The 21,761-nt window shown below is 43.2% G+C and overlaps 1 protein-coding gene across 1 annotated transcript in view; it reads right to left on the bottom strand.

Annotated features, from left to right (window-relative positions):
* Nucleotides 1–21,440, bottom strand: part of LOC123969086 (apoptosis-stimulating of p53 protein 2-like) — a 36,817-nt gene extending 15,377 nt beyond the window's left edge. Inside the window, exons 1-7 of the mRNA XM_046046186.1 lie at nt 21,381–21,440; nt 8,886–9,033; nt 8,664–8,777; nt 5,231–5,307; nt 4,653–4,754; nt 3,404–3,581; nt 971–1,176 (exon numbers count right to left, since the gene is read on the bottom strand). Of these exons, the coding sequence (XP_045902142.1) occupies nt 971–1,176; nt 3,404–3,581; nt 4,653–4,754; nt 5,231–5,307; nt 8,664–8,777; nt 8,886–9,033; nt 21,381–21,389 (834 nt within the window). The 5' untranslated portion in view covers nt 21,390–21,440. The remainder of the gene's footprint in view (nt 1–970; nt 1,177–3,403; nt 3,582–4,652; nt 4,755–5,230; nt 5,308–8,663; nt 8,778–8,885; nt 9,034–21,380) is intronic.
* Between the last annotated feature and the right edge of the window lie 321 nt (nt 21,441–21,761).

Genomic DNA, 21,761 nt, shown 5'->3' with positions numbered 1-21,761 from the left:
TGTACTCTGTGTTCTAGTTCTGTGTTCTCGTTTAGGTTCTGGTACTTTGTAATATGTGTGTGTTTCTCTCTTTGTTGTTTATTAATTTTGCCCATGTCTGCCTGTGAAGTGTTTTCTGTTTTCCCCTGCTCTCTCTCTCTGCCTGCCTGTGCCTCATTAACCTTGATCTCTGTCACCTATGTTGCTCACGTCCTGCTCGTTAGTCCTTGTGTGTGTGTGTGTGTGTGTATACCTGGTGTTTCTGTTTAGTCTTTGTCCGGTCATTACCTTGCGTTACCTTGTGCTACAGTGTGCATTTTGCTCGTCTGCTCAGTCTCATTTTGCTTGTCCCCCATCAGTCGTTTGGATTTTGGATTTTGACCTGTTTCTGGATTTTTCTGTTGGATTACCCTGTTTGTGTTGGATTGTGTAATTTTGAATTTCCTGAACTCAGCCGCTCTTGTAAGTGTGCTCGCCCTTTGTTTATTAAATCATTGAACTATACCTGCTCCGCTCTGTGTCCTGCGTTTGGGTCCTACAACCTGCTTCACCACACACAAACCCTGACAAGATACCATCTACGGTCAGGACCTTCAAGACGGTATGCTACTGGTTGGTCAAGTTCACCAAATAGAGCTCCAACAATTAGTTATTTTATTGATTAGTCAATCTCTAGAAAATAATTTAGCAACTATTTTAATATGCAATTATTATTTATCCAAAAAAACCCTGAACAAACGTAATTTGCAGTTTCCAGCTTCTAAAATGTGACGTTATGCTGACTGACTATTGTAGATGGAATATATTTTGGGATTTGGACAGTTTGAAGACCACAGATTAATCAATTAATCATGAAAATAAATTATATCATCTTCAGTTGCAGCCCTAATGCTCTTATTTTTCAGGTCCGTGTGTTGTTTGTTTTGATGCTTGAACCAGGAGAGTTTCATGGTGACAATTTGCTAATGCAGATACTCTACGGAGATCTCACCTGCAGCTCTTTGTAGAGGCGCTCCAGCTCTGCTGTGGAGGAGGAGGAAGAGGAGGAGTTGTGGTGATGAGGAGGAGGAGGAGGCTCCAGCCTGCTGCTCCTCAGCGCCTCCAGCTGGTCGCTCAGCTCCTCCACCCTCGACACAGCGACCAGCAGCTCCCTCTGCTTCTGCTGGAACAGGCCGGTCATCTGCTCAATCTCCTCCACTGACACACAGACGCAACACGATCAATACGAGTGCCAATACCTGGGCTTCAAAAATAAGCTTGTCCTTTCTGTTGCTTTTCATTTTTAAAAAAAATTACTTTAGGGTATTTTATTTCCATTTTATTCATGTATTAGAGTGTTTGTCTGATCTTATGTCATTGCAGACCTGAAATGTTTTTGTTCCTGGTTCAACGTTGTAACTTTGTTTTGAAAAATGCTGTATAAATAAAGTTTATTATTATAAAATATAAGAAAACAAAAGTATATCTGAAGCTACGTGGTAAAAGACAAAGTCCCTGAACACACATGCAGCTCAGCAGATGAAATAATCACACTTACATTTCACATAGAAAGCAGATCCTTAATTTCCATAATGATGACCCTGAGTCCGGGTCAGATCTGTTTAATCTGATTTGGTCCATGCTGGTCTGTCGGCACACATGGCTGTGGAATGATTTCTGCTGACTGGGCAGATGTACACTGATTTTACACAGTTAGCTGCTGCGATGACCCAGTTTAATTACAAACTGCAAGTGGTAACCCAAAATTCATTACCCAGAAATCCCGTGAGGTGAAGTTCAGTGAAGTTGTGTGAGCCAATGATCACAGCTGACCGAAGTCAAAGCCAGAGTACACATCTTTTATTAGCTTGTAAAACTCATTTGTTTTCTTTGGCTTCCTCCTGATTTTACACCATTCAGTTTGCGGGTTGTAAAATTAATTCTGCTTTTGTTTTGTTCTGAAAAGCAAAACCAACAAGATTCATTGAAACCATTTTTCTTTTCACTGAATATGCAGGCAACAATGGAGTGGATCCAGTGCCTGATTTACAAAGGCAGCAGCTCATCGGACTTGGTATCGAGAACCGTTTCCAAGTTGGACTTGGACTGGACTGTCCAAGACCCGTGCGTTTGGATTCTGCTTCTCGGTTCCCAACTTCCTACATATCTCAGCTCCTGGCTGAACTGCAGTGAGCATTTTACAGTCCATCAAAGTGTCTCTTATCTGCCAGGAGCTGCTACGCCGACCTAACGTCACCTCATTTGTTACGTCAAAGCATGAAGAAGAGATTCCTTCCGTTTCCAGTCCTGTTTCCAGTCCAACACGGCGTGAATCTGAAGGAACGCATCGTGTTCAACGTGTCGCACTCTCCCAGCTACAATGACGCCCCAGATCCAGCTAACGCTAACAGCAGCAATGTCTCAGGTACACAGGTGAGCTGACGTTCACCTTTTATACTGAAGGGAAACCAACGATGGCTACAAATGATTCAATAGATATTTTTCTTAGAGACGAGTCCCCAGAGATGCCCCTATAAGTTGGATTTCTGACTCGGAAAGTCAGGAGAACCTCACCAAACCCGACCTCAAAATCCAAGAAGGCTGCTCCTGGAATCACATCAGTGAAAACTGTAGTAACTTACTGTTCATTGCCCATCTGTCTTATTTGTGTTTCATTAAACACAGTTCAGTCCATCTTATGTCTGTAGACATGATGCTACGATGTTTGTATGTGTAAAATACGACATGATGCCTTGTTATGAGCTGGTTTTGCTATCAGTGGCCAGAGGCATCAATATTGGTTTGACTTAAATCTGTTGTTCCAAAGGAACGCCACCAACTCAGATCAGGTGACGTCATTCCCAGCTCTGACCTCCGACTTCCGAGATAAATTGAACGCACCATAACTCTGATGTCGTTGGGACTTCTCTAGAATAATGACAGTCTTCTTTCCTTACATTCCCCTTCTGGCAGAGTTAAATCTCCTTTGCACTGTGTTTACTGCTGCTTTTCAGAGGCAGAACATTTTCCTCGCAAAACGGTCACACAAATCACATTTCAATCACATCAATCCAGTGAACTGTAATGAGGAGCGAGACGCACCGTGCAAACACACACAAATGACTCAAACTGTGACTCCGGTGTGGAGCGCCTTGTTAATAAAAATGGTGAATGTTTCTAGGGCAGAAATCATCACCGCTGCTCCTGAAAAACAGACTCAAGTCTTACTAAAAATGGCCTAGTGTGTCTCAGGATGCCGTTCCCCTAAAAGCCACAAGATGCTGCTCTAAGAAAAGTGCATTGAAGTGAATGGAGAAAACCCGAACTTCAGGCTACATCAGGATGCTGTCGATGCTGCAGCCACACTTTAAACCAATAAAACCAAGCTTTTAACAGAAAAAATTCCACCAACACATCCAGCCACCCAGACCTCCGTCACACTGACCTAGTTTGCTGTTGCTGAGGCGTTTCTGCTCCACCTGGCCCCTGAGGGCCCGGACCCGACGCAGTTTGGCCTCCTGGTTGTGCGCGTTCTCTCTGAGCTGCTGCAGTCGCTCCTGCTCAGACACCTCCTGCTGCTGCTGCCGCTGATCCTGTAGCTTCAGGTATCGCAGCTGTTGCTCCTGCAACATCCAGTCACCCGGAAAACACTCAGTCAGTCGATTCGTACATCTGTGTCAGCTCAGAGCGAGCTGCAGCCTGCAGGGCAAGGCACTAACGTCTGGGGTGAGATTGAACACCAGTAGAAAGAAGTGGAGGGAGGGAGTTTCAGACTCTGCTAGTCCACAGGTAACAGAGAGAACAGGGGGGTCTGTAAGGGCCCCACAGATCATTTTGGCAGGTTAAAAACAAACAGTAGGAGCCATAATGTAATACTGGTTTGCTAGTAGAAATATAGATAGATTGTTTTCAGAAAATCTGTAGTGGCTGAATTTGATGGGTTTTGTGAATTTGTAGACCGGGGTGCGTTTAGCCAGTTTTTACTTGAGCCGTATTTAAAGTGAGGACATGAAAGTAATGTCTCTAACTAAAATATGTACAGGATGTGATGCGTCCCTGGGAATAATCACTTTGGATCTAAAATAAACAGTTTTCAAAATATGACTGTCCATGAGAAAGTGGGCCCTCTAAGGAGTAAGTTGAGCCACATGGGTGTTTGTAGACGTCAGTGTAATTGTGTCTCACAAACTCAAATGCCAGTTCACAACATTTCATTAAACTTCGATAGTGAAACGTTGCAGCTCCCAAGTTATTTCATATTGGTGGATCACTGAAAAGTCATCCTGTTGACATATGGACTTCCTATTCTATACCACTCCCACCGAGCTGTCCAAATCCACTAGAGGAGTTGAAGCCCTGTCTGTCTTCCATTTATAGAAGCATGACATGATGGTTTCTGGTCTAAAATTCATAACGTCACATCATTTTGGTGATGCGTAAGAATGCAATGTAGAATTACAGTCAAACAGCTGCCTCAACTTACCCCATGTATTTTGGCTCAAATTATCCCGTCCCTGCCATTTTAACAAACTTGTGTCATCCAACAGTTTAGAGCTAATGTCATGCTAATAGTATAGCCACATGTTGTAACTTCCTAAAGCACATGCGTGAGAATTTTTCAAACTTGTCTGTAATTGTTTAGACGCACAAATCAGGACTCCTTGAACTCCTTGAACTCCTTGGGCGTGTTGTACCTTGGAGGCCAACAGCTGCTGCTGGGCATTGATCTGCTGCTGCTGTCGGGCTGCCAGATCCTGCAGGTCGCTCAGCGTCACGTCCAGACGAGCAGCTGAGACCTGCAACACACACAGTCAGAGTTCACCTTCAAGTGGACGTGAACAACCTTTAAGAGATACACACAGTGCAGCCTTCACACCACCGCAGGATTTAAAGCTGCAATACTCAACTTTCTCTACATTCAAATTACAGCACAGGTAACAGAGGCTCTAGTTGGCTGTTTGTAAAGTTGTTTCCCTTGTTTTACTAGTGAAAAGTGCAGTGAAAATTTTACCTTACTAGTCACCAATTCATCCAACAATAACTCCAAGGCTAACTGATGCTAAATCCACCATGTGTCCTTTTCTATTTCCACACCTGTTCAACATACAACATGTAAATCAGAACAACTTTAAGGTTTTGATTTAGTTGATTTCCCCCTGCTTCCAGTCTTTCTGCTAAGCTAGGCTAACCATGTTCTGGACTTCTTTCTTTATTGTATTACAGAGACTGCTATCTATCTTCTCATACGTTTCTCAGACAAAACGTCTCTCACCCCATTCTCCACAGATCTCTCCACAGAAGCTTTCACCTGGTCCCTCTTCATCATCTGTTCTGCAGCTCTGGATCCACCTGGACAAGAAAACAAAGTTAGTGTTGATGCTAATTTATACAGTTTTAGCCATGATAGTGGCTCTAATGTTAACTGGTCCAATGCTGATGGAACTTTCTGAACAACTTTTTAATGGATTGGATCAAGGAGCTGCAGAGTTAAATGTTTAGTTTAGAGAATGTAACACAGTCTTGTCTGAACATCTCTCTAACACCATTTTGGTCTTTGGAGATGGTCACTGTGTCAGTGAAGGCAATCATAGTCATGGACTCCTGCCATGACGTGGCTGATGGAAATTGCAGACTACATGTTTGACCTCAACCAACTGGCTCAACTTGCTCCTGATGAGGGCTAAGGACTTCCTATTCAGAATCAGAAGGAGCTTTATTGCCAAGTACTGTTTTACACATACAAGGGATTTGTTTTGGTGATGAGGTGCTACACGTAGACAAACATACAGATGACATAAATAAATGTAGAAATATATAAATATGGAATAGACAATGCAAGTTATATAAGAATAATTAAAAGAATAGAGAAAAATGAGTGTCAGTGAGGGTCCCGTGTCTTGCTGATGAGTCTAGCTGCAGATGGGAAGAAACTGTTTTTGTGGCCTTTTGTTTTTGGGTCCTGATGGACCGCAGTCTCCTGCCAGAGGGGAGAGTCTGAAACAGTTTGTGTCCGGGGTGGGAGGGGTCAGCTGCAATCTTTCCTGCTCGCCTCAGAGTCCTGGAGGCGTGCAGGTCCTGAAGAGAAGGAAGATTGCAGCCAATCACCTTCTCTGCAGAGCGAATGATAGGCTGCAGCCTGCCCTTGTCCCTGGCAGTGGCAGCAGTGTACCAGATGGTGATGTTGTTCCTCTTTGTCCAAATCCACAAGAGGAGTTGAAGGCCAGTCTGTCTTCCGTTTATATGGCATGATGGTTTAGGGTCTAAAATTAATTTTGGTGATGCATAAGAATGTAATGTGGAATTACAGTAAAATAGCTGGCTTAACTTCCCCCATGTATTTTAGCTGGAATGCACCATCATCAGTTACACATTTAAAATTGTCCAATGATTTGGTTTCTGATCAAATACCGGCAAATCTGATGACACTAATTGCAATGCTGCTAAAAGTCTGTGGCAAGTAATGCCTGTTTTTTGGAAAGCACCACACATGCTGAACTGTGAGACCTTTTATCAGATCACAAAAAGCTCAGAGGGGATTTCCTTGTTTTTAGGACAAAAATCACAACAAATCACAATCCATGGTAAAACCCCACAGTCCTGCAGCTGCACACTCGACTCTGATAGAGTCATAAGCTGATTACAGTTTGTCATCCACTGTAGTTACACACAGCTCCTTCGTTACTGTACAGACGATCCTGCTGGTGGTGGTGTTGATCTGCACCACGTGGTACTTCGACATGCACAAAAAATAACTGGATTACCTTGAATATATATAGTTTAAAGTATTTTTACTCAGTGTTCTGAGTGATCTGAGTGTTCACAGTTTGTTTGGAGGGAGATTCTCACACTTCTAACAATGTTTGTTCGCTCTGCATCCGTGACAAGTATTTTAATACTAATTAAGACAAGTTTGCAGTTTCTCAGCTACAACTTAAATAAAATGTACCAGAGTCTTGTTGTTTAACATTCATGTCAATAAAGCTGAATTGAATTGAATTGAATGTAACAAAGTCTTGCCTGAACATCTCTAAAACGCCATTTTTGTTCTTCGAAATGGTCACTGTGTCAGAGAAGGCGATCATAGTCATGACTTGGCTAAGAGAAATGGCAGACTACGTACTGGCCTTGACCAATCAAGTTATTTGGGAAGAAGGTGCCAGAGACTGACTTCCCTGATCCACCTGACAGCACCAACATCATAATCCCTTTCTTACTTTGTCACGTTTAGAGTTGTGCAGTGAACGCTGCCTGGACGTCCGGAGATTCAGCATTGTTGTCTTGAAGCAGGAACTTCCTGGTCTGAAAGTGAAGCCACTGCTGAAGCGCCTTAAACCTGCATCCTCTCTAGCAGCCAGCAGGGGGCGACTCCACTGGCTGCAGAAAGAAGTTTGATTGTATAGAAGTCTATGGTAAAATGTTTCTACTTCTCAGCTGATTTATTCCCTCAGTAAACACTTTCCTGATGAGTTTATGGTCCCATTTAGAGGAACATAGACCAGAAAGCAGGGGAGGCTTTAGTGAGGGGCTACCTTCTGGATAGAGCCATCACATGCTCTGTGTACATTTACCGAGCCGTGAACTTTGGGTGCTGTCGGTGCTTTCGTCTCAGAGCTTTGACCCTTTCACAGAGTGTTTTCACTTCAGGAAAGTTAACTGGAACATTTAGGTCCTACAAATGTCTTCTTGTTCAGCGTATGGTTTTAATAAAAGACACTAAGAAGGTTGTACATTTTATTTTAAGCCTGTTTGTCACTAGCCAAAATGTTAACGTGAATCACGGATGCATCTTGCTAACCAAGCTAGCTAGCTCCACCATCTCATCAGTCTGGCTCCAAAAAAACAAGATGGTGACGGGCAAAATGCCAAACACGAGGCTTCAAAGCAGCAGTCCCCAAACCAATGTTAGTGTTGTGGTGGCAGCCTGGCTGACGGTGAGTGTCCTGTTTTTTTTTCTCCTTTTTATCAGTTATTCTGATTTTTCCTTGGTTTTCCCTGTCCTCTGCCTGCCTCCCTGTGTGTGTGCGCTCTCTCTCTCTCTCTCTCTCTCTCTCTCTCTCTCTCTCTCTCTCTCTCTCTCTCTCTCTCTCTCTCTCTCTCTCTCTCTGCTCCTGAGCCCAGCCAACGACCCACACCTGCACCTCATCAGCCACCTCGTCAGCCTGCCACACCTGCCAGTAGTCAACCTCATCCCTGCCTGTATTTCAACCCCGGTTCTCCACACCACTCTTGCTTGATTGTCGTTGCTCCATACCCGGTGCCACCTCCACGTTCAGGCTCTCGTGGTTTTTTGTTTTCTCACATTTTCCCTGTGCTTTGTCTCCGTGATCTCTAACCCTGTCTCTCTTCCTCCCAGGTTCACTCACCCTCGTCCTCCGTTCAGTCGGCTGGGCTCATCCACCGGTCCTCTCCTCCTCGGACTTCCCCCACGGCGTCCTCCCTGTTCTGCCTCGCCTCTTCAGCCCCAGTGTTCCCTGGTCCCCAGTCCCCTTGGTTCCCCGTGCCTGAGTTTCCCCGGCATCCACCTCACCTTCACCAGTCACACACTGAGCCTAAGTGCTCAAACAAACTAACATTCACACACATTCGGTGACTGAACTGCTGACCTTCTGAATAACAGGCAACCCGCTCTACATCCTGAGCCACAGCCGCCCCAGAAGTAATGGGTGTTTTTAAAATCTGGTCTATAACATGAGTGTGTTTCTTACCTGACTCTTGTCCTGGTGCTCTCTGGTGACGCAGGAGGTACCGAACCTCCCCCCTCTGCTGCCCCCATCGCTGCAACACCTCCAACATCGGCTCCCCTTCTCCAACGACACGATCTGATTAGTTTAAAAGACAGAACATAGACTGTTAATTTTGACTAAACTGTGATTATGAGGGGGAAAAAAGTTTGTTAGCCTGATAAGATAATAAGATCTCAAGGTGACCTGAGCCTCTCCACGTCTCGGACAGGTAGCAGTCGCCCTCGCCGGGCTCCTTGCAGAGCTCCACAACATCTCTGCACAGCGTCTCCGGCGTGATGGGAACCTCGCTGAAGTGCTGCTCGTTGTTGCTGAGGTACACGGTGAGGAACATCTACAAAAGAGCAGAAACACCAGAAACGATAAGGGTGGAGTTATATTCATTTCCTCCGTAAATAATGTCAGGTGAATGTCTCACGGAGCAACACTGGCTTCAGATGAACTGGGGATTTTATTGGCTGATTTCACTTTCTCAGACTCTGCTTTTACTTCTTTGTCACGTGGAATCAACTCTGGAAGTTTTATGGTGAGAAATCCACCCAATGTGCATGTTTCAGCTTTAATAGTCCGATGACTGTCAATCACACATCAAAGGAGGTGCCCAGGTCTTAAAACCAGCGTCTGGACGAGGAAACCGGACCATTGCTGAGCTTTTCTAAGAGCTGATGGCAAGATCCAGGATTAACACTTATTCAGCTACTAATTTCTGATTTTGTGCTTCCTGCGCCTTTAAAACATAAAATACACATTGATTGTGTTGATAAATGAGTTTGTGAAGTGATGCACTCAACCCACAGACAAGCTAAAAACAACTTCACCTTCACGGCAGCATCCTGTGCTATTTAAGACAAAATCAGATATTTGTGGACATACTGTAACTCCCATGATGCACTGGGCCATCTGTTACTCCAGCAGGGTATCTGCTGTCGGGCCCAGAGCCAGATCGCCTCCCACAGCCCGCCAACCTTCATGGCAGCAGCGTTTTCCAGCCTTTATTTATCTTGGTTGGGTGGTGCTGAGCGAGGACTTGCTCAAAGGCCCGTCGGAGGCCACTGAGCTTCATGCTCTCTGAGGATCTGAACCTTCAACCTGACATCAGCCCTCTACTTCTCTTCTTCCACTCTGCCTGATGTGAAAAATGAGCTGCCTTCTTTGACCTTTCTGTTGGGTTTTCATAAACAGAGCTGCATTGTGTTGTTGGCTGTTACTGAGGCTGGAGTGAAGCTCAAGTGGGAACAACACAAAGCAGGTTGTTCGGATTCCCGGGTAAATAAATACAAGACAAAAGGGGGAATGGAAATCTCCGGAAAATTAAGTCACACTGCACCTTCTTGGTAGAAGACAGATAAAAAGCCTTCCTGTGATGATCATAAAGAAGCCTCTGGTGTTCCCCGGGGTCAGTAAACTGTTCTTCATGGTTTCTAAAAATGTGAAAGTGACACTGTGTGTTTGCACATTCTTCTGTCCTCATTCTGTCTTTGAGCTGCTTCCACCTACGAGCCTAAAAAAGTCCTTTCAACACAAAAACACGGATCTACAGAAAGTCTTGCTTGGAGCCAACAGCAGTCAAGAGAAGAAATCCAGGACAGCTGAGATGAAACCTTCATCAATTTAAAACTAATTTCAGACCTACACAGAGCTCTGTTTCTGCCTTACTGACAAGGTGAGTCTGGATGTTTTATTATCAAGGGGCAGACAGCAAGATGCCGCCTGGAGGATTTCAAGTACAGTCACACATCTGAGCCCAGAAAACTTATATAAACTTGTACAGCACAACAACTAAATTAAAGAGCAACTTAAAGTTGTTATTATGCCTCATCAACATCTTCACACTTCCAATGTGTTTTCAAATAACAACCCCAATCTTATGATGGTAAAAAAAAATGAAAGGGTAAATGGTCACATTTAAGTAGAACTTTCATCCAAAGCACTTTATTATTTAACCTCTCTTTCACCCATTCACACACACACAGTCACACACCGACGGCAGTGAGCTACAACACAGAGTGCTGGCCAACCATCAGGAGCAAAGTGACTGTGTTGGCGTACTTTGTGTCTTGTGCCAATTAAATATTAGCATGCTAATGTGCTAAACTATGATTGTGAACGTGATAGACATTATACCTGCAAGCATGGATGCAGAATCTTGCAACTTAACAGCACAGTCACTTTGCAAGATTCTGCACAGATCGTTCACAATCATAGTTTAGCACATTAGCATGCTAATATTTAATTAGCACAAGACACAAAGTACGCCAAGGCTCATGGGAACTAGTTCTGCAGGTACTTGGTCGTAAAGCAAAGTGTTGACCTGATGATGGCGCTAGATGAGAAGTGAGAGGATCAGAAAAATTATTACAGTTCATCCTGACAGGAACACGAAGGGCTGAACCACATTTCATCACAATCTATCTATTCTTTGTCGAGATATTTCAAAACCACAAATATGAATCTCATGGTGGCGCTTAGAGGAAAAGTCAAGGGATCACCGAGTTCAGTATTATTCGTCCTGTGGGGAACATGGATGTTTGCACAAAATGTAACACTGCCTTCTACGTAGCTATGCTGACAGACTGACATCCAGTTACGAATCCTAAAATGTTTTTGGTTGATTCTTTGAAGTCATGTTGACGCTGCTTCATTATGACAAAAGTCTGAAATTCATTTTTTTAGGAAGAGGATGCATGATGATGGATTTGGAGCAGATTTGTTGTTTATTTCTGAGAATAAAATTTCTCACTTGGAGGAAGCAGATAAAGTGTGAACCTGGCAGAGAGAGAGATCTGTTCTTCAGGCTTTGGAACAAGTACACAGAGTACACAGTCACAATAGCTTAAACTGCGAGCTGAAAGCTTTCTGCTGCCAGTTTTTAAACACCAGGTCACACATCAGTGGGGATTCTGGGTAAAATGATTAATGTTTTGCTCTTCAAATATCTCTGGGAAAGGTTTGGAGGTAATATTCACTTTGCCAGCTCTGTCCTGGTTCACATCCAAACTAAAAGCTTACAGCCACAGTGGACTAGCTCAGAGGAGGTTCACATTCAGCACTGCAGCCCATTAGCTGGTCTGCAGAGGTGGATCATGGTTCAAGCCTCTCCTCTCATCAGCCAATGTTCTTGTCAACAGAAAATCAAAGTAATCTTTCAGTGTGTCCGACATTAATGAAACCAACAGAGGCTGGAGCTGAACCAGAATCAGCCTCTGTGAGAAGCAGCTGTCCTGCTGTCCTAAATGCAGCTCTGAAGGAAAACTGGAGCGCCGCCGTTTTCCTTCAGGTTCATGCAGATGAAGTGGGTCACTGCCGTCAGTCAGAGAACCAAGGTCGACTAGCAAACGCCACAGCCAATCAGAGCCTGGAGAGGAGGGGCCGTCTGTCCCTCAGGACGACAACAGGGAGGGGGAGTGAGACCTCCTGTCGTCAGCGAGCATCATTAAAGAATCTCAATACGTTGTGAGTACAGACTGAAGGCGTCAAAGTTGAGAAGAATCACAGTTCAAATATTAGAAATGGTCTCAAATGCATCCCGAGTGGGCACTAACGATCATTTAAAGTGGAGCTGCTGGAGGACTGTGGCGACTGTCTTTAAAGGTTTTTCTTTGTGATTTCAAAAATGTAGATGAGATCAGATGTTCCTTTATTAATGTTAAGAAAGAGGAACAAAATACAATAAAAGTAGAATATACATCCATCCATCCTCAACCGCTTTTCCTGCGTACAGGGTCGCAGGAAGTAGAATATACACACTTTATAAAATCAAATATAATAACAGAAATATAATTAAGATAGAGTCTGAAGATATCAAAGTCTGAACATAACTTCTTCATGTCGGATTTGAGACATCATCATCCAGAAAGAAGTTAGCTTCATGTTAATGTGCACATTTTATTCATGCTGTTAATCACTGTAAAGCTACTGACATAAACTATTGCATATTATGTGTTTATAATGTTATGGTGCAAACGTAGCCTGAACGACAGCTTTGTTTCATTCTGTCAGTCTGACAGCGCGAGAGCCTGATTTACATGTAGCCGAGAAAACAAAGACGGACTGTTCGTTCTGAGATCCTCTTATCTACAACATATACAGAGTCATTTCCATACCGTCATAAACACCCAGAACAGGTGCCAGACTCTGCAAACTAAACAGGAAGCTGCAATAAAAGTCAGAAGACAGTCCGCCTGTCAACAGGCCTCGTTAAACTCCTGAGGCTGCAGCTCTTAATCCAACCAGGAATTAGCACAGCATCACGCTGCTTAATACCTCCAACCAGCCCACAACCCCCCACTGCAGAGATGGAGCAAATGAGCTGTCTGAAAGACATCAACAGCTTCTTCAAAACAATGAAGATTCACCAACATGAAACCGACCAGTCGGCCACAGCGACAGCTAAACAGAGACGTTCTTCTATTTAAAGTTTATGGCAAACTCTTCTGTGACAGCTGCCTCTTTTTATTTAGAGGGGCATTTTTTATTAACATCTGCTGTTTTATTATTGTTTTATAGTCTTTGAAGCTCCAATTTATGGAAAATATAATCAAAATGACATTATATATAACTAACTTGTTGACACTGAGAATTTGGACTGGGGGGGATTCAAACCTCTGAAATCAGACAGCAGCCCCCAAACACTGTACTAACGTAACATATGTAGTAAGAAACCAGGGTTCCCACTCTCTCCTAGAGATCATTTTACAAGACTTTTTCAGAGATGATCTAGCTGGTATGACTTACTAACATCCCTGTGGTCCTGAGCCCAGATGCAGTATAACGGTGTCAGACATGTTGCTCTGCACGTGCGTCAGACCGCTGTGAACTTGGAGTATAGATATGCAAGCGTAATACGATCAAAAAAATGGGACTACTTTATAGGTGTACAAATATCAAAAGTTAATTGATGGTAATTGTTAACCAAGTTGAGCAATAAAAAACAATAACGATAATTATCACAATATAATTTTCCTCACTGACAATATGACAAATGTTCAGTAAGATTTAATTCATTTGAATCACGAACGAATCAGCACTTAACTTTTTCTATTAAGATATTTATTTTGTTGAGGAAAAGGGACAGAAAAAGACTTTAATTAATTTAACTTGTGCATATTTGTTGAAAACAGATTTTATCAGAATAGTTCTGAATGTTCTGCCTCAGATCTGTGAAGTGATACTCTGTTTGGCATCAAGTGTTTGTTCTGACCAGAAAGAAAAGTTTAAAACCACAATTAACTTTCAGTCAGTAGCAAAACTCAGCCTTTAAACCTGAAAGAAACAACGATTTGGCTTTTATCCTGATAATTATCGATATCGAATTATCAACCCGAAGTAACGTCTTTAGGATCTGTCATGCTGACTTTTTTGAATTGAATCTGATCCCAGACCAGACAGGAAACAATAAAAATGTGAAAAGAAGATTGTTGTTGTAGTGAGGAGGCAACACGTGAAGCAATGCTGGACTAACTGAAGTGAAAATATAAACTCTGCTGTTAATCAGTGCGATGAAGGATTTAACGTCTTCCCTTGGTGCTGCCCGGTCTGCTTCTGCTTGGGGGAAACATGGTGGCAGCTGGCACGCTGCAGGTCACATCCCAAATGTTTTGTAGGCGGTGTGGACGGCTGGAGCCATATGGTCGACAGCGTCACGTGGCACACCAATATTGGATTAACGAGGCACGCACACACACACAAACAGCCCAAACCCTGCCGGCTGTTCAGGATCCTTCCATCGTCAGCTACACCTGAAAGAAGGACCCTTTTCTGATTGGCTGCCTGCATATTTCCTCGCCCCTAATTGGCCAGTCCTGCATGTCACTGTGGGCTGTGGACAAACGTTGACCAGGAGGTCAATGATGAAGACAATGAACCAGCAGTCAATAAAGCAGTCGACCCTGCTGCCTCGTCCAAGTCTTCAGTTCATAATGAGATCCCTCTAACCCCACCAGACAAAGTCCCGTCATCATTACCATATCACACGCACATGCTAAATCAGGGGTGCCCAAACAACAAACTGTGGCCCACTGCCTGATTTAAAATGTAAACTAGAATATGGATAGTTTGAACATCTACTTGACCAAAAATGATGGATTACTATTCAATGAAAACTTTTACCTGAGCTGATTAAATTTCAGAATTTGACCCCTGACTATTTTTCAGTAAATGGACCACAAACAAAAAAGTTTGGCAACCCCTGTGCTAGTATGTTATCATTTAACGTAATCATGCTGAGCAGATTAAAGCTGCATGTCTGCAGAACGTCCCATAATTCTGACACATTAATCCAGTTAATCCAGTTTGGTACAGTGGTAGCCTTTAACCTGAAAACCAGATACATGAATCCTAAATTAGCGTCTAGTAAAACCAGATACAGTTGCAGTGTCTCAACTGGCCCTCAGTACTCACACTTGCTATTTCGAGTGTATCAAGTACGTTCACACTGAGAAGAATGGTCAAAAGGTCAAGTGTGGAACGCAGGACACTTCTCACCCTCAACGGTCACTTTCAGCTACGTAGCAGAAGGGGAGGGATCACCGCAAAGTAGAAGTACGTTCATTTTTATTTATTTTTAATCAAACTGAAGTCAAATGACCTGACAGGTTACATTACACGAAGAAGAAGAAGGAGGAGGAGAAGAAGCATTTCCACTTTGTATTTAAGACGCCACTCCCCTGTTGAAATATATTTGCACTACGCTAGTAAGTACATGTGTACACAGTGTACTGCATGTTAGTGTACTAACTGAATGAATATGATTCTCTAAATCAGCTGTTTTAGGGTTTATTTTTGATGCTTCTGTGACAGTTTTGTTTCCCACCAGTTTGTGAAGAGTTTGTTTTGTCACAAGTGAAAGAGATAAGAGATCATTTTAAATTCTCATTTTCATTGAAAAACATATTAAAATGATTTCCGGTGTGATTATTGTAAAGATCTGAACCAAACAGAGATGTTTCCCCTGAGTCTGGAGAATGTGATGTGTAGGCCAGAACGTCTCTGCAGAACCACAATATTTAATTTAAAATGATGTTTTGACACAAATATTGCCTTCAACAGATATTGCACCTCCTGCGGTCTGAAAATTGCAGTAGGCCAGATAATGATTTTGATATGATTTCAATGAATTTTTCAGCCCAATGCCAAGTGAAAGATATCGCAGCTGTCAGAAATTTTATTTAAACACGACCAGAACAACAAAGTATTTATCGTCAGGCCGGGGTTGTAAATGAACATGAAGGTTAGAACTTCCCTGCTTTAGTTCCTCGTTGCCTGAGGAATACTAAAACAATGCTGATCCCATGTGACCTTGAACGTGTGTGTGTGTGTGTGTGTGTGCGTGTGTGTGTGTGTTTCTGGTTACTGTGGAAACAGTTACCAGGCAGCATGATGAGGACGTAGTATAATGATCAGGCTGCGTTTTAAAGGAAGCATGAGTGAAACATTTAGGGATATTTTTACGTTTCAAATCACACACAAGCTGAAAAAACCCTGGTAAGGCTCGTCTTTATTCTGAGGTAGGAATCATTTGTTCATCTTCTCAAAGCACCCTGAGTGGATGTTACACACTACTGTCTGAATAATAATAATAATACAGCGATGCTTGTCAGAGAAGTTCAGCTCACTGTTTCCTCAAACAGACCTTCCTCCTCTTCATCATCATGTTCCTATTTTATTTATCATTTAATGAGCAAAAGGGGAAGACAGCAGATCTTATATGCAGATTTTTAAATGTTAACTGTTGACATTAGGATTCACTGGACAGCTCACACCTCTCTGGTTTAATTTGCTGCCACGACTGAATCCCAACAACTCAAATATAAACAGACTGTAGTGGTGAAATTGTGTTTAATAAATGTTAGCATGCCCAAACTAAGAAGGACATTCGGTTTGAAATATAACGTAGGTCTACATTCCAGGGCGTCCAACACAGGCGCTTTGAGAAAGCCGGTCGGTATCTGAAACGTCTGAACGAGACGCTCTGGACTTTCAAGTAACTTTAATGTTACCCATCCACCGTCACGTAATGTCCTTATTTCAACCATGATGTTTTCCTAAACCTAATAAAGAACTTTTTCATTCCTAAACCTAATAAAGAACTTTTTCATTCCTAAACCTAACCAAACTGCATATATACCACATATTAAAAAGGGTTTCTTGTGCGTCTATATTTTGTGTTAGGCTTTTTCAAAGTGTCGGTCTCTGAGAGAAGAAGGTTGAGTTCTCGGAAACTGGAAAATCCAACTGTGTATTTTTTGTTTTTACATGCGGTGTGGTGGAGAAACCAGCCTCAGTCCTATCTGAATAAAAATAAAGTGTGATTTTTCAAAATAAAGTAAGTCTGTTGATGCCATGACTTTGACATGACATTGTTAGCAAGGAGTGTCAGCTGGAGGAATCTGCACAATACTAACTACTAAACACGGATTCTGACAAGCACATGTAGCCAGACCTTCATCCTGATCTGCTTCCCTTCCTGAGCAAAATCCTGGAAAGAGTAGTCGCTGCCCAACTTCACCTACACGTGTCCCACTATGATCTCTATGAACCCCTTCAATCTAGCTTCAGAGCGCACCACAGCACTGAGACTCCCCTCGTTAAAATCACTAATGACCTCCTCATCGCAGCTGATTCTGGCCATATCATCATCCTCAGTCTTCTAGATCTCTCAGCAGCCTTTGACACTGTTTCCCATACCATCCTTCTCAACCGTATATCTGAATGTGTAGGCCTCACCAGTTGAGCACATTCTAATAGGGAACAGTTCGTCACTTACAGAGATTCTAGCTCCTCCGGGCCCCAGTTAAACAAGTTGTGCCTCAAGGTTCTGTGCTTCGACCCCTCCTTTTCACCATTTAAATTCTCCCCCTTGACCAGATAATCTGCCACCATGGTCTCAGTTTCCACTGTTACGCTGATGACACACAGCTGTATCTTGGGACCAAACCATCCACTCAGCTGCCCCCACTGTCACTTCTCCACCCCTACACCCCCTCACGGAACCTGATGTCCACCAACAAGGGCTTGCTTTCTGTCCCCCACACCAGACTGCAGACTTTTGGGGACAGAGCTTTCAGCGTCGCAGCCCCCACCCTTTGGAACTCCATCCCCTCAGAGATCTGCAAAGCTTCCTCCTTGGACACTTTTAAAAATCTGCTAAAACCCTACCTCTTCCAGGCATTCAATCCAGAACGACCTTTTGTTGTTCTGTTGTTTGTTGTGTCTCTGTAGTTATGTGTAAAGCGTCCTTGGGTCCTTTGAATGGCATTATAAAAATATAAGTTATTATTATTATTATCTTCCGAAGCTCACTGAGCTCTGTGCAAAGAGCTGTACAAAAGAGAATAGGATGATTATCTCTGGACTGGGACTTGAACTTCAGTCTCTTCAGGGAAAGTCCTGAGTTTACTTGACTCATCCATCCACCACCTCCTCACACAGACTTTGTCGCTCTTTATACCACGTCACCTGACTTCTTCTGCCACTAGAGGTCACGGCCTAAACAACAAACCTAAATATGGGTCGTAATAAGCTGCTGCATGATCCACCTGTACGGCTGTTTCTCTGCTGGGGATGGGCCGCCTGGTCAGGTGTTGCAGACATAATCGAGTACTAATTATGGAAACAGACTTTAAATCAACATCCCTGATTTCAAAATGAATCAATGATGCTTTTGAGTGGAGTTTTATTGTTTTCACGCAGCCAAAAAGATTCACGAGCCAGAACAAACAAGCTGTTTTGCTAGGATGGTACACAGAGGAGCACCAGACGCCATTTTTCCCACCACACATGCTTAGTTAAATCAGGGTATTACAAAATGGGAACTTATTCTCCAGCCATGTTTTTGGCCTCATTAGAGACCCTCGGCAGTGAGAGGCAGGACAGACCAGCCCTGAGAACCTGGTCCAGAACAGAACAGAACTCAACATGTCCAACCTGTTCAGAAGCAGTAAAACTGAGGACAGCACTGCAGTGTGGATGAAAAGGTCAAAGCTTGTTTTTCCCTTATAAACCAGGTGAGGACCAGCATTCAAAATGAAGACAATGGCACAATGGTGGTGTTCTATAATTAGAGCTGATCTCAGAGCTTTGTTCGTATGACGATGAGGTTCACTTTGTTTCTGCCAAAGTTTCCTCTGACCATCCTATGATCTGTTGCTAATGTCACTGATCTTCATATCCATGTGTTCACTTCGAATGTTCCACGAGTTGTTGATTTTTCTGTTGATCGACAAACTGATGAATCTACTAACTGATTCGGCACTAAACTTTAAAGTTCCTCCACCTGGCGTCATGTTTTTAGGAGACTGTCCTTACAGAAAAACACCAATATAGGTTGTTTGTGCAGAACATTCTTAGGACCCATATTTACGTTTATTGTTGCAGCAACTTCTAGTGGCTGGACAACGGCACCAAAAAAGGAAGTCGGGTGACGTATTTTAGTAAGAAAGTTTATTTAAGTAGGTTGGATAAGTCAAACCGTGGACTTAAACTCAGGAGAATGGTGTTCTAGGCCCGTTTGAAACCAAGTAAATGTTGAGTTATTTTGAGTTTTAACTTAAATAGAGTTACTGACAAGTTTAACCCAAACTACAACGTTTTCCTAAACCTAACCAAGTAGTTGTCGCCTAAAGCATAATTTATACTTCTGCGTTGAATCAACAGTGCGTAGCCCCGTACCCTACACAGTATCCAATGCCGTCGCCTGACGTGCATCTCCTCATAAATGTAACTAAATGTCGGGGCGACACGGACGGTAAGGACTGTGATTGGTTGGCTGGGTAATAATAATGCATTATAATAATGCATTACATTTATATAGCGCTTTATCATGGAAACTCAAAGCACTTCACAGTGAGGTGGGGGGGACTCACCTCAACCATCACCAATGTGTAGCCCCCACCTTGGTTATGCACGGCAGCCATTTAGCGCCAGAACGCTGACCACACATCAGCTAGAGGCAGAGAGGGAGGGAAACGTTGAGCCAATTACTATGGGGGATCATTAGATGGCCAGATGGTGAAAGCCAGGTTGGAAATTTTTACCATGACACCGGGGTACCTACTCTTTACGACAAGTGCCGTGGGATTTTTAATGACCACAGTGAGTTAGGACCTCGGTTTAACGTCTCATCCGAAGGACGTTATCTCCTACAGCACGGTGTCCTGCCGGCGGGTAGTCTCGCAATGCCTCTGAGCCGACAGGAAGTGCTCCGGGCTTTGAAGTACATTTTACTAGTGGCCAATCTAGCGGCTATAACACAGTGGATCAATATATTTGAGCATCACAACCCGAGCAAAATCACTCGTTTCACTATCAGAATGTGATCCATTCTGTCGATAACATTTGAGAAACAGTCACACGTATACAATTTTACCCCCATTCACGTTAGCGAAGGGCTAAACTGTAAACTAGCCTGCTCAGCCAGCAAAAGTCAACACAGTGGACGCTGTAGCGCTACCGCCAATAGTTGGCGGTGTAACTGCAGAACGACGCAGACACCGATACACAAGTATGAATGTATGGCTATGTGCGTAGCTACACACATAGCCCCAACGCAGGAGTATAAATCACGTTTAAGGCTCCATCCACACTCCTACGTCTTGGATTTAAAACTCAGACCTTCTGCTACGTTTCCTCCTTCAGACTAAAATGTTGAAGTTTAAAAACGCTGCTGACCCTGTTTTGGTTTTAAACTCTGGGGTAGCGTGTTAGTGCTGACAGGTGAAAACGATGTTTAATGTCATGTGACGTAGGTTAACGCTCATATGTCATTTTGGGAGGCATGGATAAGTGACCTCTGTTGCCGCTTAGGTTGGAGGACTTGTAGATTTTTGGACACCTGAACGCTGCCAGAATTTAAAAGGACCATATCTGTGGGTTTCATGTTTTAGCTCATCAGTTAGTCAGAGCTGAAGCTTTCATCTCCTCCTGGGTGATTTCATTTCTCCTTTGCTTGATTTTAATTGCAACTTAGATCTTTTTTTTTGTGGTGTTGGCGTTCTCCACTTGTGTGTCACATTGTACACTTATGTTTCTACTACTGAGTCCGTGTATTTAATTATTCATGAGAACTGTGAACAACGCAGGACCATAGATACCAGTTTTTATGCTCCATGTATCTGCTGCAACTCTCAGTACTTTTGAATCAAGGCTGAAGACTTTTCTTTTAGCCTTTTATTAGATCAAATTTAAGGCTTTTGATTAATGTTTTATCTTGTTTTAATTTTCTATTTAACTATTTTTAAAATTGTATTTCTATGTCTTTTTATATCGCCCTGTGTAATTGAATTTGCCCCTTTGTTGTAATGTGCCATAAAAATACTTGCCTTGCATTAAAAGTAGTCCACCATGTGCGTTTCATCATTAAAATTCTTTCTCAGCTGCAGACCTGAAGCATCTCCATAACAGACCTTTTGTTTTTCAGTAATATGAAGACAATGGAAATAAAATAAAACTGTCTTGCAGCCCCAGAAGCCTCCCCTGATTTAATCCCGTTAATCACCCCCCTCAGTCTGCACACAGAGGAGCAGGAACTAACCTGGACAGAACTGTATGACGGTAAAGAGTCTGCTTTTATTAATATATTTCACCCTAACTCGTCAGGTTTGGGGTTTTTAACAAAATAAAAGCTGCAGCTTAATTATTAATGATGGAAACTAAATGATTGGATAAAAATGTTTTTACACTCACCGGCATCATGTTGGCAGGTTTCTTCTCTGTCGCATCCAGACTGCAGCTCAAACCATCACCCCGTCCTCCTCCTCCTCTTCCTCCTCTGGTCTGCTGGTCTCAGTCCGCTGGATCCACATCCGCTTTATTATAATTAATATTAATATTTCAGCTGCTTCTCGACCTGTTGCCGGGAGCCAGCGGGCCTTTTCTACCTGTCTGCGGTCCGATCCCTCAGGAGAGAAGAGGAAACAGACTGGTTTCTGCAGAAGATGCGGTTCGGGGATAAAAAAAAAACTGAGGTGGGTTTGATGATCGGAGCAGGAAAAGGGGGCAAGGCGCGGCGGGCGGAGCTGCAGCGGCTCTCCTGCTGAGCTCTGATTCTGCTCAGCATCCAAGACC

Source organism: Micropterus dolomieu, linkage group LG01 (assembly GCF_021292245.1).
Source record: "Micropterus dolomieu isolate WLL.071019.BEF.003 ecotype Adirondacks linkage group LG01, ASM2129224v1, whole genome shotgun sequence".
Taxonomy (NCBI): Eukaryota; Metazoa; Chordata; class Actinopteri; order Centrarchiformes; family Centrarchidae; genus Micropterus; species Micropterus dolomieu.
The sequence above is the reverse complement of the archived record's forward strand: the minus strand, read 5'-3'. Positions and strand labels throughout refer to the sequence as shown.